General features: G+C 47.8%; 1 protein-coding gene across 1 annotated transcript in view; it reads right to left on the bottom strand.

Moving 5' to 3' along the window:
- Window positions 1-2,342: 2,342 nt before the first annotated feature.
- LOC142570276 (tyrosine-protein kinase RYK-like) overlaps window positions 2,343-17,907 on the bottom strand; it is a 43,107-nt gene continuing 27,542 nt past the window's right edge. The window contains exons 9-11 of the mRNA XM_075678673.1: window positions 16,325-16,434; window positions 14,671-14,967; window positions 2,343-3,996 (exon numbers count right to left, since the gene is read on the bottom strand). Coding sequence (XP_075534788.1) covers window positions 3,885-3,996; window positions 14,671-14,967; window positions 16,325-16,434 — 519 coding nt within the window. The 3' untranslated portion in view covers window positions 2,343-3,884. The remainder of the gene's footprint in view (window positions 3,997-14,670; window positions 14,968-16,324; window positions 16,435-17,907) is intronic.

The following is a 17,907-nucleotide window of genomic DNA, read 5'->3' as shown; positions in this document are numbered from 1 at the left end:
GCTTCATAATCAGATCCTGGTTTTGCCACATAAACATTTAAAAATAATTGTTTATTTCTTGAAATAATTGTTTATTTCTTGAAATAATTGAATTATTTCCTGAAGCGCGGAGTAATAACTGGCCTACGCATCACGCTCTCTCATTCTTTTTTAGAGGAGTCTTTTTCTGCATTCTTCACTTGTAGACCATCGTTATTTGTCAATAAACAATCTGTTTAAATTGTATCCCAAAGAAACGAAATACTCGTCCTAGCAAGCTTTAAAACTTTTTTTCTGCATAAGATCATGCCAAACCCCTAATATGCTTCAAAAGCTATGCCGTTACATTAACGTACGCGGACTGCGGTTTGGACGCCAAATTCAAAAATTAGTACATTCGTATCACTTTCTCCGCTACTAATCAGCCTCCTTCAACCTTGAAAATTTTAGTATAGTATTGAAGTAATATTTCACGAGCATAATCAGATTGACTGTTTTATTTTGGTGTCCCATCAAACTGGTGGTACGAGCATATACGGCCGTCCTCAGAAGACAGCAGCTCAAAGTGGGAACCTGTACTTTCCCACACGAGGTTCCGGTGAAAACGAGCCAGTGAAGAAATTTGAGAAAGCGCCTTTATTATTATTACATCTTAATAATAAACATCAACTGTTTGGCCTTGCTGTCTGTTGAAGACATCGTGAAACCGTAATGCCGGGTTCTAGGAATGCCACCTCAACTTTTTGACAAATCCCGAAACTGCAATGAGTGCGAAAGTTGTAGAAGCGCAAGCTTTACTGGCCCTTCGAAAAATACATTTGAGGGACTCGAAGTGACCACAATCACAACGATGTAAACGAAGAAGTACCTGTTCGTGAGCGACAACGAAGAAGTAGCGCGGAGCTAAAGGGATGAGCGACGCGAGTTTTCAACAAAAATGAGCGAATACGTACGGCCGGGTTACGTATACTTGTCATAAAGGATGCTTTGACACATGCGTAATCTTAATGCGATAACTTTCGCTCCGTATTCTGCTAAGAAAGACCTTGCAACTAAAATTGCGGTTTCAACACGCTGTGGTTGAACAGAAGCTTACAAAATGTCACGGCCACCGACGCTGCGGCTCACGGCCAAGTCTTTATAGGGAGGTGTTCAAGTCACAGAAATACCGACCTCCCCCCTACCTTTGCGCGTGCCTATTCTTTCTTTCACGCTTCTTTCTGCGAGAAGGAATTTACGTTTACTGTGTCATTTGTTCCTACGAAAATAAGAAAAAAATACCGTCGAATGAGGGGACCAGGACAGCACTTGAGATTATCTGATACCTCGTTATAACGAATATGAAGGGGGAGCCAAAATTCCTTCATTATATGCATTACTTCGTGATATCCATTATTGCATGACCGGTAAAAATCTCGATTCGGATTTCAAGGGGAAGTTGCCTTGCTTCGTTATATACATTATTTTATTATAGCCCGTTTAGTTATAACGAAGTTTGACTATATTAAAGTGGGCGGCACGGGATCTTCAGGGCACCCAAGGGGCTGGGGGGGGGGGGGGGAGGGAATCGAAACTGCAACCAAGGTGGGCGGTCTGCGGGTTAGGGCTGCCGAGGCAGAAGCGTGACGTGGGGATTCATATACGAGACCGGCTGTCCGCGATCCCTCCGGCAACGGAGACCTCGGCGATACCGCAACCAGGGATCAGTATAGTTTCCAGCTATGGTGTCCCCGTTGCTCCTTTGGTGTCCAAAGTAAACTAAATAAAGATACACTGTACTTGCTCAAATTATCCCTTCCCACGCGGCCTGGCCGAGGATACTTATTCTCAGGTGCTCTGCCGAGAAATCCGTTAGCAGGTGTTATTTTTTATTTTCGCTTGCTAAATGATCTGACATGACCAAAACGCATAGTAATCGCAAATTTCTTCCCGCAGAAAGAAGCGCGAAAGGAAGAAGAGGCGCGCGTAGAGAGAACGTAATTTCTGTAATGTGCGGCAAAACCGCTTCCCTCGTTATCACAGTTACACGCAAGGCTCGACAACGTCACAGAAGCTTCGGGAGACATGTGGCGCTCCGAATGCTGGTGTCACTTGATGGCCATTCACATGCAGTCCTCTTCGCAGTTCTTAGGCAAGAGACACATGTCTCAGTGCAGTTGTGTCATTCGTCTACTCGGCTGCCGCGAAAATTTGGCAAGCTTCCGTCTCACGGCACCAGAAGTCTGTCAATTATGCCACTCGCGCTAACGGTTCCCTGCTCTGCGGATATTAGTCTACGCCCTCTTATCAAACGCGCTTTTGCTGTTGCCTCAGTCAGCGAACCCTGATCTGTGGTCATAGTATCGCGCACCTCACGTATCTGTCCCCCCCCCCCCCTCTCTTTTTTGGCCTGTACGTGCTACAGTCTGTACCACTCGAGTTTTGCTGACGCACATCACTCGCTTATTATAATGTTTAAATAAAAAAACAGCGCTAAAAACAGACATCGGACAACGGAAAGGGAAACACACTGCGCTGACTTACGACTGCGTTCATTGAAAAAAAGAAAACACTTCTCATTCCCAATACATGCCTCGTGGTCGGGGTACCCTCACCCGCGACCACGAGGCATGTGTTGGGAATGACAAGTGTTTTTATCCAGATCGAGCATGCGCGCAAGTTTGATGTAAGGCTTTAAAAAGCCATCGTGTTTTTTCCAATAAACGCAGTTGTAAGTCAGTGCCGTGTGTGTCCCTTTCCGTTGTCCGCTGTCCGTTTTTAGCGCGGTTTTTTTAAACATTATGGAAAACTAACAACTCGCCCAATCTGCCGTTCTTCTTCACTTATTAACATGCCGCGAATCATCTCGTCAATTTCACCAGTACGAAAGTCGCGGACATATACATGACACCAACAGCGAGCTAGCACCGCTACCGGTATTCTAGGCGTTCCAGCGAAGGCGCATTCTCCGCTAGGGCGTCCTGAAACGGTCGTGTGAAAGGCGTGCGTACGAGAGCAACACACAGCTGGAGTACACAGTGAAACATTTTTTTCTTCGTAGATAACACGCGTTTCACGCTTTCATTTTCGCAGCAAGACGACAAGTTCCCTTTCAAGCAAGCCTTGCATGCAGATCGAATTGCAACATTTACTGCCTGATACCACGCCCGACAATGTGACCACTTTAACCGAAAGCCCCATCAAGCGAGCAGCACTTTTTAACGAGCCTCCGAGGCAGCTCGGCCACGCACGCGGATGCCTCAGCAGTGGCTACATGAAAACACAATGGACGAGTACCATTCTCCAAGCTCGTGACCACTGTCGCTGCGGCACCGGTGCTTTCTAGCGACCGTTTCAGAAACCCTTCACACACCTCGAATAAGTTCATCCAATAATCGTCCACACAGTCACCACGTGGTGCAGGCGCCCCAATACACCACGGCTTGCCGCCCAGTCCCGCGGCAACACTAAGCGGGATTAATTAAGCTCGAGGGCGGTCAAGGCACAGCGCAGGACGTATACGTTCGGTGTACGACTCCACGGTGTTCACAGCAAAAGTAACACAACGAGCTGTCTTCTTCGCTCACGGCCCGATCTACACAGGCCCGACATCGACTGGAGCCAGGTTTGCAAAACGCTTCTCACAAAAGCGGTTTTTTGAGTGACGGCGGCTTGTACGCCGACCATTCGGAGTAGTTGATGGGGTCTGTACGTGCGGATGACCTGGTCCCTGGATCGACAGAAGGCGCGGCGATATGCCCGCTTAACACGTGGAGTGGTTATACTTCTGCACTCTGGTGGGCCGGAGTGGGACAGCGCTCTACGGCAACGCCACAGGTGGAGACCTGTAACCGTAGTTGGCGCGCGCCCCAGGACGCAGTGCAATGATGGAGGGCCGGTCTGATTGTCTGGATGGCTGGAGCAGCCTAGATGAAGCGGTTCAGGGCCGCGTACAGATCCGCCAGCAGGCGCAGCAGGACTGCCGACGAGGGCCTCTGCTCTGGGTCAGCGCGCCAGCAAGTGTCCATCACCAGGTACCTGCAACAGCGGTCGTAGGAAAGGCTCGCACATCTCGATACTATGCAGTCCTTCTCGCAGCACTTAGGCAAGAGAGACCTACGCCTATCAATGCAGTTGGGCTATGCAGACTTATGCGCTCTCCCCTTGCAGCGTTCTCAAAGCGAAGAACGTCCGATGAAGTCGTGCGCCGTGGATCGAACACATATGCGTTGTTCAAATATTATCAAGTGACGTCACGTTCTCCCCCGCGCTGTTGCTATGACGCCTGCTCTTATTACTTCTAATTCAACGAGGTGCTTATCAAGACTTGCAGTGCACAGGGATTACACGTGCGCGAAGTTTCACCTTCGTATCTTAATTCATATGTTTAAAACGATCGTTCAGAAATCGTTAACGCAGTTCCACGCTATACGGAGTCACTTGCTCGGTAAATATATAAGCTTTTGTATTAATTTGTTCTCGTTATATTAGGACGGCTCATTTCTGAAACCACTTTCTGGCTGGTCCACACCGTACACTACATGTACCAGTGTGGCTGCTTCAATAGATTCCAAATCGCACACCTCTATTCCACACGGGGTCACTCGCTCGTTAATCATGATGGTTCTAGTGATCAATGCTTCGTTTCTCAGTTAGCTCGTCTCGCAACACGTTTCTAATGGCATCCTCAATCTGCACACATTGCACAACTGCATGTCCAAAGTCTGAGTAACGTTACAGCTTTGCTATCCCGATTCCCACCTGTAGCATTTATTTCAAATAATTGAGAAAATTGTGAAGGCTGTACGCACAGGATCGACTGACGCAGAAGTGGAGCAAAACTCATATTAACTGCTGCTTTTATTATTATTTCGAAAACATATGTACATTTGACAGGAAAGGGAAAGCGAGAAGCAGGCTGGCAACTCGATAGCTTGAGAGCACGGCGGTGGCAGTGGCACGAATGCACCTCGAGCGTCCATATAATTGTTATTGTAATAAAAGAAACGGAAAAACATCTGCCTCCATTCAACCCTGTGAAAGTGCACCTCCAGCGAAGCTGGTGCGGACGTTAGACGACGTCGCACAAGCACTACCACCACCACCAAAAGCGACGTACGTCATGCGCGCACGCACGTGTGCGGAAGTGCAGCATACACCCTCGCTATTCTAGGCCGTCCGCCAAGCGCGAGTGCCTTATTGAACTAAATTAATGTTTAAAGGTAAATTGCGTCAGAAAATGGGTAAAGTACGACTTACACACAAGTTGCAGATAGCTTCGGATTGTTGCTCAAATACACAAGAATACATAAATCTGTTATGAGAAGACCGAATGACAAAGCCCTTTTCCAGCTGTCGTTTGAGGTCTGTCTGAGCGCCGTGGCCGCTAGGAGGCGTTAGCAAGGCGTTACCGTTTAGAGATCACCGGAGCGTATGACAACGTAAACCGCAACATATTGTGGGATATTCTGGAAGAGGAAGGCATAGGCAACGACTGTATACAGCTTTTCAGAGAAGTTTATCTAGAAAATGCAGTTTGCTTTGAATGAAGCGGGATGAGGAGCGAGGAGCAAGTTGATATCAACAAGGGACTGAGGCAGGGGTGCCCGCTATCCCAGCTGCTGTTCATGATGTACGTCGTAAAGATGGAAAGGGCGCCAGAGGGAAGCAGTATCGGATTCAGTCTCTCATACAAACAGGCGGGTACAGTAGTAGAGCAACAGCTTCCAGGTTTGTTCTATGCGGACGACATTGTGTTGCTCGCTAACAAGCAAAGTGATACGCAATGTCTGGCTAATATCTGTTTACAGGAAGGCGAGGATTTAGGTATGAAATTTAGCGTCACAAAGTCAGGTGTTATGTTATTCAAGGAAAACAGTAAACAGGCAGTGTCAATACAGGACCAGGACCAGAACCCGAAATACTTCGGGTAAAAGAATATAAATACCTTGGCATATGGATAAACGAAAGTAATAAATATATGGAAACACAAGAAGAAACAATAACAGTAAAGGTGAAGAGAAACGCGGCCATAATGAAACACGGGGCGCTATGGCGATACTAGGTACGAGGTGCTTCGGGGTATGTGGAAAGGTGTAATGGTTCCAGGACTTGCATTTGGAAAGGTGGTTGTTTGCTTGAAGTCAGAGGTACAATCAGGAGTCGATGGTAGCGAAAGTTCAGTGGGACGCGTCGTATTGGGCGCTCACAGGAAGACTACAAATGAAGCTGTGCAGGGTGATATGGGCTGGGAAGTTTTGAAGTGAGGGAAGCTCACAGTAAAATTTATTATGAAGAACGAATACCAGCAAGTATGCGAACGGTATGGTGAGCAACGTGGCAACAAAGAACTTCAAGTGGAAAATCAGAGAAGCTGAGATAATCTCATGGGTGGCGGCAATGGAAAAGAAACCTGCTATAACTACTTAAAAGGGAAAAAAGAGAAATCAGGAAAGAAGTAATTTATGATAACTCAAAGTGGAGCTCATTACTTTTCGAAACGAGATAAGGATGCCTTAGAACACGCCTTTATAAGGTGAGATACAACCGGGAAGAAGGATGTGCTGCCTGTGGTAAAACTATGGAAATGATGAAGCATGTTTTATTAGAATGTGAATATATCTGCCCAGCGGTCGGTTTAGGCACCTCTGGCCTCCTGAAGTCATTGGGTTCAGCGAGAGCAGGGGAAAGTAAACAGGCCTGCAGTAGAGGTTAGTAACAGGCGATCGGAGTATTGGTGGAAGAATAGTAGGGAAACACCGAACTATGGAGGCGTACAAAAACAAAGTTCCCGATAGGGCCGGGTTTAAAAGTTTGGTGGTGGGAATTTTTTGCATTTTTCTTTCTTTCCATTTATCTTTTTTTAACGTAGGTAAGACATTAGGCAAAATAATAATATCTTAATGGCGCCACCCACTTCCCTGTTCCAGCCATCATTCCATTCCATCCATCCCACCCACCCATTCCATCTATCGATTCTATTCCATCTATTCCATTCCATTCATTCATTCTATCCCATCTATTCTATTCTATCCATCCACCTATTCCGTTACATCCACCCATCCATTTCATTCCATCCCATCCATCCATATATATGTCCGTCCGTCTGTCTGTCCATCCATTCATCCATTGCGCTCCATCCCATCCATTCCATCTATCCATCCATACATACATTCCATCCAAGCACCTATCCATCAATCCATCCCTCCATTTCATTTCATTCCATACATTCTATTTCACACATTCATCCATTTCATCCTATCCTTCCATCCATTCCGTCCATCCATTCCATTCCATCCCATACATTATTCCATCCCATCCAATCCATTTCATACAATCCATTCCATTCACTCATTCATTCTATTCCATCCGTCCATCCATTCTATCTATCCATCATCGCATTCCATACATTCTGTCCATCCATCCATTCGATTCCATCCCTTCCGTTCGATCGAATGCATCCATCTATTCCATTCCATCTCATTCATCCATATGTCCGTCTGTCCATCCATCCATCCATCTATCCACCCATCCATACGTATACATTCCATTCCATCCAAGCATCCATTCATCCCATCTATTTCATTACCATTCCATCCATTCTGTTCCACACATTCATCCATTCCATCCTATCCATCCTTCGATTCCATCCATCCATCCATCCATCCATCCATCCATCCATCCATCCATCCATCCATCCATCCATCCAACCGAGCGTCCGTATGTCCGTCCGTCCGTCTATCCATACGAGATCGAGATCCACCCATTTATCGTTGCGAAGAGAGTCACCTAACGAGACCAGTACGTAATGTACAACTTCTAGAAGCGCTTGGATTTAAAGTAGACGGAAGTATCAAGCAGTCAGCAGTCGAGATAAGCAAGAGACGTTTACAGTGCAGCGGCGCCACTATCGCCTCCAAAGCAGGAGGAGATGGGCTCACGCGCAGGTAACGCGAGAATGGGAATGCTCTAGCACGCTTGACCTGAGCGGCCGCTCCCGATATCCCGCGACACCCATGGCTGACCGGCCTAAATAAACCGTGGCTACGGCGGCGAGTTCTTCGTGCCGTCTCCCACAAATTGTTGACACCGGACGACCGAGCCTAGCCATGCCAGCGTCAGCGCACCGACTCTACCAAGGCGAGTAGTGACGTGGCCTCACGCGGTCCCGCAGATGTCCCGCGATGTAGCGTGTCCGAGAATTCTACATTGACATGCCGGACAGCTGGTTCATCCAGTTGGACAGCCACTTCCTTCTCAACAAGGTTCCAGGCTCTGGCTGCGTTCCAGGCCCCAGTCGTCATCCCCCGGTCACTGCGTCACCTCGAGCGCTCACTCACAACAGCTTTCTTCATTTGTACCATCGCCTCACTCCGCGTCTTGTCGGCCCACATCGACTGTCATCCACACGTACCGATAGTCTGCACGCGCCGGCCCAAGCATCAAACCTCTACTCGGTCCGTGAGCCTCCTCTCCAGCTCAAAGGCAGCTGCGCGACGGCTCTCTCCAAGGAATTCACTGGGCCAAACGCAAGCGCTCTCAGCTATTATACTGCCCGCCGCTCTCCTTCCTTAGAAGTTCCCTCAAGCTGTCTGCTTTCCGTTCGGGGCACCTCACTCATCGCTCATACAGAGGCACTGTCACCGGCTCCACTAGGCGCAAATTTCACTCTCGCAGGCACGGCGACGCCACAAGCACAGCCTTCGCGATGCCTTCAGCGACCACCGCAACCATAATGCTATCGGCATTTGAGATTCCACCGCAAGCAGCGACAGGCAAGCCTTCCAATGTTCTGTTCTCACACCTTCCGCGGATGCATGGCCTACAGAAGTTTTACAGGAGCAGCTCTCTCATCTGTTTTCTTCAGCTCGAGCATCACTTCTACGTCTACATTGTGAGTGCCCAACACTTGCGCTATCTCCACGCAAGTCCCGAGCAGCCAGACGGTCTACTTTTGGAGCTCCGACTTCAACAGGCCCGGACGTCCACTAGAACGATTTCGCACTACGGCATGGCTGTGGCTGCACCTCGCTCAGAACCTAGGCGCCGGTATGCGTAAACCCATCTCTCCCGGAATGCGTAAACCCGACACTGCCAACGACGACACCGTCTGCACACTTTACCTGAAGTCCTTAACCTGGGCAAGCTTTACCATTGAACTTTCTCTCGATCGCACTTCGCAATAGAAGGGGGCCCTGTAGCGGCGCGACTATCGCCTCCAAAGCAGGCGAAGATGGGTTCACGTGCAGGTAGCACGAGAATGGGAACGCGCTATAGCGCGCTCGACCTGAGCGGCCGCGGTGTCGGCCGCTCCCGAGATGCCGCGGCACCATGGCTGGCCGGCCTAAATCAATCGTGGCTACGGCGGCTACCTCTTTGCACCGCCTCCCACAAGAGTATTGGTGGAAAAAAGCAGGAAAAAGGCTGGTTCGACCGGATCCACTATAGACATAAGCAGCGATACAAGGAAGATAGAGAAGATTAAAGAGATGTATACAAGAACGCTAGAAAAAGACACATTCATAGCATACTTGAGCATACTTCACTTGAGTAACTCAAGCAGCCTAGGTGACAATTTGACCCCGCCCCGTTTCAAGGTGGCGTAACATTTAATCAGCTAATTAATAAAGAACAGTTGCCTCCGTGTTCGGTTCGTGCGTTGCGTTCGCCTAAAGTTAACCTGAAGAAAACAAACGCTGAGGTGCGAGTGCCACTAAGAGACACCTAAGTCAAATATTAGGGGCGCGCCTACCATTTCTTTAACTAATTGAATTTCTCAAAGTAAAATGTGTCAGAAAATTCGTAAAGTACGAGTAACATACAACCTATAGATATGATAGCATCAGATTGTAATTCTAATATACGAGAAAACATAATTCTGTTACGCGGAAGTTTAAACACAAACGCTTTTCCCAGCTGCCGCTTTTTGGATGAGCACGCCACGAAAAATTTCGACCAACTAGAGAGAGACTAACAGGTTTGCTGTAAAAAGGTGACCAACCCTTCCCCTACCGGAAAATGGGGGTAAGCGAAGCTACCTGACATCCGCCACGGTTAAGTAACCCACAGGTAATGGTGCCGGATTGCGTCGGGCTCCCGATCCCTCAGCTCGGTATCTTCTTTTCATTGCTGCCGGATTTCGTGGGCTCGGGCGGCTCTAACGGCTGGATCGGCGCGCCCTCTCACGGGCGAGTTTTCGTCGCCTCGTCGAATGCTGCCCGTTCCTCAGGGGAATGCACAACACGCGGCCGTCCCATCCGTTTTCCGAGACTGAATTGAACGAAAACGAAGCCGGTGCAGCGAGCGCGAAACCCTTTCTTGCCCTTTCCCTCCCCGGCGGAAGCGAAACGGCTCTTATTGGTTGCGCGCGTGGCGTGAGCGCGCGCCTATGCATCTGGAATCCTTGTTAATGACGCACGCTCCGGCGCCGGCGCATCCATCAACTCATCAAACCGCCCTTTCCCGCAGCTGCTCTGCTCTGGAAGCAACCGGGTTTTTTGGGTGACCACGACAACGCCACCGAAAGTTGTGAGCCAATACAAGCTTCGCTTGAAAAACAAAGGTTGCACAATCAAGCGCGTTTGCGTGTCATGCGTGCTTCACCTCGTAGCTCAGCAATTTTTTGTGGAGTACTCTTTACAGGAAAAGAGCGAAAAAAGTCAACGCACGGTATCCCGCGTACCTGCCAACTCTTCCGATGTGTCCGGGAGACTCCCGAATTACGACTGATCCTCTTGTTGTACGGATACGGCCATAAATCTCCCAAACAACTGCTTCAATTCCACCGAGGGGAAAAAAAAACAATCCGAGGACACATAAGCACTTCTTACGGATTGTGAATGCGAAAGCATTAATGTTCACTTGAACGCCGCTGAGGAGCGGTACTTAGACTTATCAACTCCTCCTGGGCAAGCGAGCGCGCTAAGACGCTTGGCGCGTTTCGATTTCGCTTTAAGAGGAAGCTTTAGATCAGGTGCTCCTGTATAAATACATGTAAAAGGAGAATTCGCTTTTCTCGGCAAGCACTGCACCAAATTTGACGAGGTTTGTTGCACTTAAAAGAAAAAATTAAAATCTAGTGACTGTTGGTTTTGAATTTTTCATTTAAATTGTCAATTTTTTATTAAATATTGGCGGAAATCGAAAATTTTTAGAAAACGAAACTATCAAGTTCACAACTGTCTAGCCATGAAAGAAAAAATGATATCACAATTCTGTGAATTGCATTTGATAGCACATCTAAAGCGCACAAAATTGATGTGTTAAACATGAATCTAAAAAAAATTAGTAATATGGAAATACAGCTTTTGCAGAACCTTTGTACACAACGTAGCAAATTCACGTAATATATAAATTGACATATCGAATTTGTTCGTTTTGAATAATCTAATGGATGCCGTTTACAGAACCGCGATATCTGTTCTTAACGGAGAGCTATCAATTTGTAAAGTTCGCGCTACTAATTTTTCAAATTTTAAAATTTTTGAAAATTTTTCCAACAAAATTCTGGTCCTAAATCGAAACTCCGCTTCAAACAGTCACTAGAATTTAACTTTCTCTCTCAAATTCAACAAATTTCATTAATATCTGTCCAGGGGTTATCTCAGAAAAGCGTTCTCGCGTTTTACATGTATTTGAATAGGCCGCGTCGGAGTTGGGCCTGAGAGCTTGCGCGGATGAAAGGGAATGCCTGCTGCCGCGGCATTGCGCGAGGGCAGAGGGTCTCTCCGTGACGCCAAGTCACCCTCGCTCTAGCTCTCGAAAGCCTATGTTATCCGCGCGTTCCTTGTCCGCGCAAGCTCTCGCAAACAGAGCACGAAGCTTGTTTTCATGCTTTTAAAGAAAATGGGAGGCTGGCTTTATTTAGTTTCAACGCCCATTAATCTTCTCCTCTTAACGAGCCCTTCTTTTTTCTGCTTGTCTACTGTCGTGTCGCTTGCAGAGGTATGCGTTGTCGAGTCCGACTTCGTGTTAAGGTGGAAGTAGGATGGTCGAGATGAATTTTAACAGCATAGACGAAACCTGCTACATTAAACAATGGCGAATGTTAGAGCTATAAAAGGAAGCAGTACTCCAAAGTAAACTTGTAGGAAGTTCTTGTAAACCGCTTTTTCCATGCATCAGGAAGTAAATAACGCTTATTAAGGGGGAAAAATGTAAATAAAGGTCCTAATTTAATTTGTCGACATCTCTTCGCCCGAACAAGGGCAGCAGTGAGACCACTGCACAACGTTCCTATTTCGCGGTCTCCTCGAAAATTTCGGTCTTTGCCATCAAAATAGGAGGGGGGGGGGGAGTTCACGCGTGCTGTCTGTATGATTGCTGTTTCGCTTTAGAGTTAAATATAGGTCCTTCCACAGCGGCCGCATTTCGATGGGGGCGAAATGCGAAAACACCCGTGTACTCAGGTTTACGTGCCCGTTAAAGAACCCCAGCTGGTCAAAATTTCCGGAGTCTTGCACTACAGCGTGCCTCATAATCAGAAAGTGGTTTTGGCACGTAAAACCACGTAATTTTTTATATAACTATTTTCTTTTATGAGCAACTGAGTGCTCCCTGCCATCTGTCCCCATAGTGAGGTCATAGTGAGCAAGTTGCGAGAGCTTGCGCGGACAAGGAGCGCGCGGATAACATAGGCTTTCGAGAGCTAGAGCGAGGGCAACGTGGCGTCACGGAGATGCCCTCTGCCCTCGCGCAATACCGCGGCAGCAGGCATTCCCTTTCATCCGCGCAAGCTCTCGGGCCATTGATTCGGGTGGCTCGAAGCTGTCGCTATTAGTCGCTACAGTGGCTCGCCTCTCACGCAGGCATCCAGGGCAAGGAGGAGGCTGATACACTGGCAAAGGCGGCACATGCCACTGTGCCAGTCAGCACCGCTGAAACGGCCGCAGAAAATAGCGCCTCTTCCTCTTCACAATAACGCTCACCCGCTATGCTCCATCGAGGCCCAAGTTGGCAAGCGCGGGACAGGGTTGTCCCGCCAATGGGGAGTTTCGCTGCTACAGAGACAGCCGGTTCTTTCGCTCAATCGAGCATTTGAAGCTTTCGCATCAAATGTAATTATGCAGGCCCAACGCACATTTTCGAATCTATGTGAAGCGAAGCTTTCCCAAATGGTTAGGGAAATGCTAAAAATTTGTCCATTTCATTCTTGCGTCTTTGGCGTAAAGGAAATTGGCGCGCGCGCACCTGTGCTGCGCCATGTTAGAACTCTTACCTTGTCTTGTATTTCTTCATTTCTTTCCTATGTATTTTAAATATACCAACTGTTTCTTGGCCGACCACCCGTTGTGTATATGTGCCATAGCATAGAAATCATCATCATAATCAAGACGCAGCGATCATCAGAAAGAGCTAGATGGCGTGCGATTGTGGCCTATTGAGAATGTCCCAGAAGAACACACAAAAATATACTTAGATATCACACCACACACAATTCGTTTCCTTAATTCATTTCAAAAGTTCCTATGACCCACCATATGACGTGTTCATATTACTCAGTCTGTATAACCTTTGGTGCAGCAGAATGTGCGACAGGCAAGCTGAACCACGTTGAAGCACTCGATCGTCCTTTCGGGAATCTACTACTTACATTCGTAGTATGCATGCCGCTCAAGAATCACCGCGACACTGGATGTCTTTATTGAACGCTTGCATTTGCTTCCCTTATTTCTAAGTGAGTTTTTGGAGTCACCTTCAATTTGAGTTCTTCTCTGCTTTTTGTAGGATATTTTAATTCCACGTAATAAGCAAATAAGAAGCGTGCAGTCGTGTCCTAATGGTTAGAGCATCGCGGCTGCTGCGCTAGGAGGCCGATGTTCGAATCGCACCGATGGACACGCTTTTCTTACTGTTCTTTTTACGAGTGAGGAAGAACATCCTAGCCGACCGACACTGCGAACCGACGGGATGGTTGGCTAAGAAAGCTTCGCCTAAAAACCACGTCATGCCACTCAGCCGCATCGTCATAGCCGTTATTCTCTCGGTAGCTAGCCAAGTTAGATTTAAATCTAATCCATTTGCGCAGGCAGTATGGGTCTGACTCAGTTCGCCTCAGATCGAGGCATGCGTTGAGAAGTACGCGCGAGACAAAGGTCTACCATGCAATGCATAAGGGCTGCTTTTTTTTTTTTAATAAGCTTCGCCTTTCTACAGCGATGTTATGCGGTGAAATATATAAAAGTAGAACGGGGCCACTGTACCGGGACACAGTACGTGTTCCGCGAACGCGCCGTCTCCAGTCACAGCACGCAGTACGAGTACTGAGACGTGTAGTAACTTTACTTAATAACCAATAAGAGCTGTTTCTGACTTTCCTGTTGCACAGAAGAAAAAAAAAAGCGACATACTTATCTTTCTTTTGCGCTCACTGGTCGTGCGCGCAGCGCGTGGCCTAACGTGAGCGGCGCGGCAAACTTTGCGTCGCGCTTGATCCGAGAGCTCTACATCGTAGAGGCACACATTAATTATGTACAGGAAAGGCACAGCTAATAGGTGGTTAGTCAATAAATATAAATTGAAGTTTAATCTGAGTGTCTGATTCGAACGCTGCCGCTGTTTTAGAGAAATGATGGTTTAATAACCAGAATGGCTGCCACCCATACACGTGAAAAGAAAAAAAACGTCTCTAAAGGTCACCGCCGCAAGAGTTTATGGAAGAGTGCCCGTCTCTATACAAAGACGACGCGACAGCGTCATCAGAGGTCAACTCACAGTGGGTCGGGGCAGTTGATCGGCTGCGCGAGCCGGTACCCTTGCTCCAGCTGCTCGCCCACCTCGAACGGGTCGAGCTCGGCGTACGGCTGCTGCGCCAGCGTCATGAGCTCCCACAGCGCCACGCCGAACATCCAGATGTCGGAGGAGGGCGAGAAGAGGCCCCGCTCGAGGCTCTCGAGTGCGAGCCACTTGATGGGCCGGTTCTCCCCATCGCCCAGGCAGTGGTAGTCGTCCGGAAACAGGTCCCGCGACAGGGCGTTGTCGGTCAGCTTCACGTGCAGCCGGTCGTCCACACTGCGGTCAACGTTTACGCTTGGTCGGTTAAAGAATAAATGGAAGTGATGGTGAGTGGTCTCTCGTAAAGAGCGGTGAGCGAGCGCGGAATTGAGGTCAAATACTAGCAGCCCCCGACTGAACGCGCGTTCTCGCTTTTTTGTCGTTAACACACTTTCCTGGAATGATTTACATTCGCTCCGCGAGGGTTCGAGGCGAGGCCGGCCACTGCGAACGCACGATATGTTTGGCGGGAGAAGAGCGGTGGTCGCAAAATACCAGCGGGTGGGTTCACGCTGGAGTGCAATATATAAACTCGCTTTGTGCGTTACTCTGTCGGAATACCACAGATGTGAGCCTCACAGTGAGCTGAGTCCTGGTAAGCCAGGAAAGACGCAAGGACGTAAGGTGTCCTTCAAGCTCCCCGCGCTGGTTTTTCGTGACGTCATTAGATTTGAACAGAACGCCTATCGACAAACAACGTTCACGTTGTATTCTAAGGAAACCAAAGATGCAACCTAATTAGTTTTGATAGCCTTTCTTGAATAAATACGGACGCAACATGCGGAAATAATTATTATAATCTGTAATGTCATAAGGACGTCGCTGTGTTTTGGGCGCGAAATAAAAAAAAAAAAGCTTTGGTTTTCATTTCCTCCGTAGTAACCAATCATGTTTAGCTATATAAATGCTAATCGAAACTGCGAGAAATATACATCGCTTATTAAACCAATCTAAGTTTGCTGTTCTTTCTTTTGTGTACCTTCACCGACGTCGCGTAGTTATAACTCGGACGCATTCACAGAAAAGTCGTGACGGGAGCGAATGTCTGCCGCCAAAACGGCGAAATCATCTGATGGCTGTTCATTTCAAATTGCCTCCAGAAGTGATACATGGATGAACCCTGCAGCCTTCCTCGGTGCGCCTTAACGGATGAGAATTTCTAAACGTCAGAGACACACATGCTTGTTCGATTGATTGATTTTAACGTTCCATGCACCTGGAATGGAATCAAAGAAGCAACAGTGAAAGCTGGCGAGAAAATTTGATCACCTCAGGCTTTTTTTAACATGCGCAGATAACGATTTACACGAGCGTTCTCGCACTTCACCCTCATCTGAATGCAGCCGCCTCGTCCGGGAATTTAAACCCGCAACTACGTGCTCAGCAACGGAGGGCCAGAGCCAAGAGTCACAGCGCGTCAGGCAGACACGCACACGGGAAGGCAGGTGACAGGGAACGCTAACTTGCAGCTCTTTGTGGTCACCGTGGAGGAAGCAAAATTTAAGTGTGACCACAGGTGTCCTACATTCCTCCCTGCGTGTCACGTTTCAAGAGTGAATAGTTTGCCAACTGGCACAAGAGACGCGAGACGTACACGCAGTTCCGGGTCCCCACGTCTCGGTGCACGAAGGCCCGCTTGTGCAGGTACTGCAACCCTTCAGCCACCTGGATGGCCATGTCCACCAGGTCCTGAGTGACCAGCACCTGCACGAAGCCACCAACGCACTTCAGTGGTTGCTTCTATACCGGAAACACTGTAGTTACTGAAATAAACTTGTATGTTACGTTGCAATGAAAGAAATTAAACGGCCACATTTGCAATGACCCGTGGGCTCTATTATTCAAGCACTCTCATTACGAAAGAACAAAGCCAGTGCGCCTAACAATCCAAGCACCTTTACACTGTTGTCAAAAGCCTATAAAATACTGCACATGCAAAGAATTCACTGTGCAGCACGGAGAAGAGTGGACAAAAAGGCAGAGGGGACTACAGCTATTAGATTTGTTTGAGTTTAGAAGTTCCCCCAAAGAAGCGCACGAAAAAGCGGCCCCTGTCCATTTACATTCCTGTCCTGGAGATTCTATCGTAATAAGGCACCCCTAGCCACCGAGAAGTAGCTTTAAGCACGTGCTTTGAGCGTTTGTTTTCGATTTTCGTCGAGAAGCTTGTCGAGCTGATCGCTCATTACGTAGCGATGTATAATTAAGCGTTTCGTTATTTGTTACGTCGCCTCGCCTCTGCCTGAGCCCCTCTTCGCGGCTGGTCAAGCTCCAGCCTGCTGGGCCAACGTCACCCCTATAGTCCCCGATACACGATTTGTACTAACAGATCGTGTTGTCTCGTATATGTGCAGTCGGCTCTGCGTGCGGCATCTGCACAGAATGTCGCACGTGGATAACCTGCGTTGTATTTCTTCTGCAGCAGCGCCCCCCATAGAACAGAAAAACATGCGTATCAGTTTCCAGCAGCTTCTCTAATCGTATATTCTGGTCTCAAATGTCAACGCTGCGTTTGGGCTCGTTTTCTTCTGTTCTAAAAAAACCCGTTCACAGACTAGTTGGTCAATTGTTCTTGAAACCCGTCTACGTAATTTGTGTTTTTTTTATGCCCAGACCACTTGCACTGCACAAGCTCGGTTTTCTTTTTCTGTCCGCTATATTTTCTTGCTATTTCCCACCGATAGCGGCTACAAACATTCTAAATTCCTCGTGCACGCTAGCAGGGTTCGCCCCAGAATGTAGCGTCATCACGTTAAAATGACATCATTTACAGCATTGTATCTATTTACCCACTTTCCATCGACCTGCCAGACAAGTTTGGCGTGATAACAGAGTGTTTTGGGTAAAGGCACGTATGGGAAGGACAGTGGGACTTCGAGTGTTATTACATCCGCTCTTATTTATTATATCCGCTTCGTTTAATTTGTTCTTTGGAAAGGAAGAAATGACGTACTCGTGAGAAAGCTGACGCGCGCGCCACAGAGTGGTACGAGTAAAAATAGAAGCAGTATGGCCTGATTCCTGAGCAAGAGAACCTCGCTCGGAAGTGGTAGCGAATGTCATGGCTACGAACGTCGGGCAAAACACGCGGAGATCATCCATAAAAGTGCTTCCAAAAATATTTTTTTGTGTAGTTAATTACATGTCTCCCAAACCTGACGTCCACATCATTTGATT

The sequence above is a fragment of the Dermacentor variabilis genome, chromosome 2 (genome assembly GCF_050947875.1).
Source record: "Dermacentor variabilis isolate Ectoservices chromosome 2, ASM5094787v1, whole genome shotgun sequence".
In the NCBI taxonomy this organism is placed as follows: Eukaryota; Metazoa; Arthropoda; class Arachnida; order Ixodida; family Ixodidae; genus Dermacentor; species Dermacentor variabilis.
This window is presented reverse-complemented; position numbering and strand designations above follow the sequence as displayed.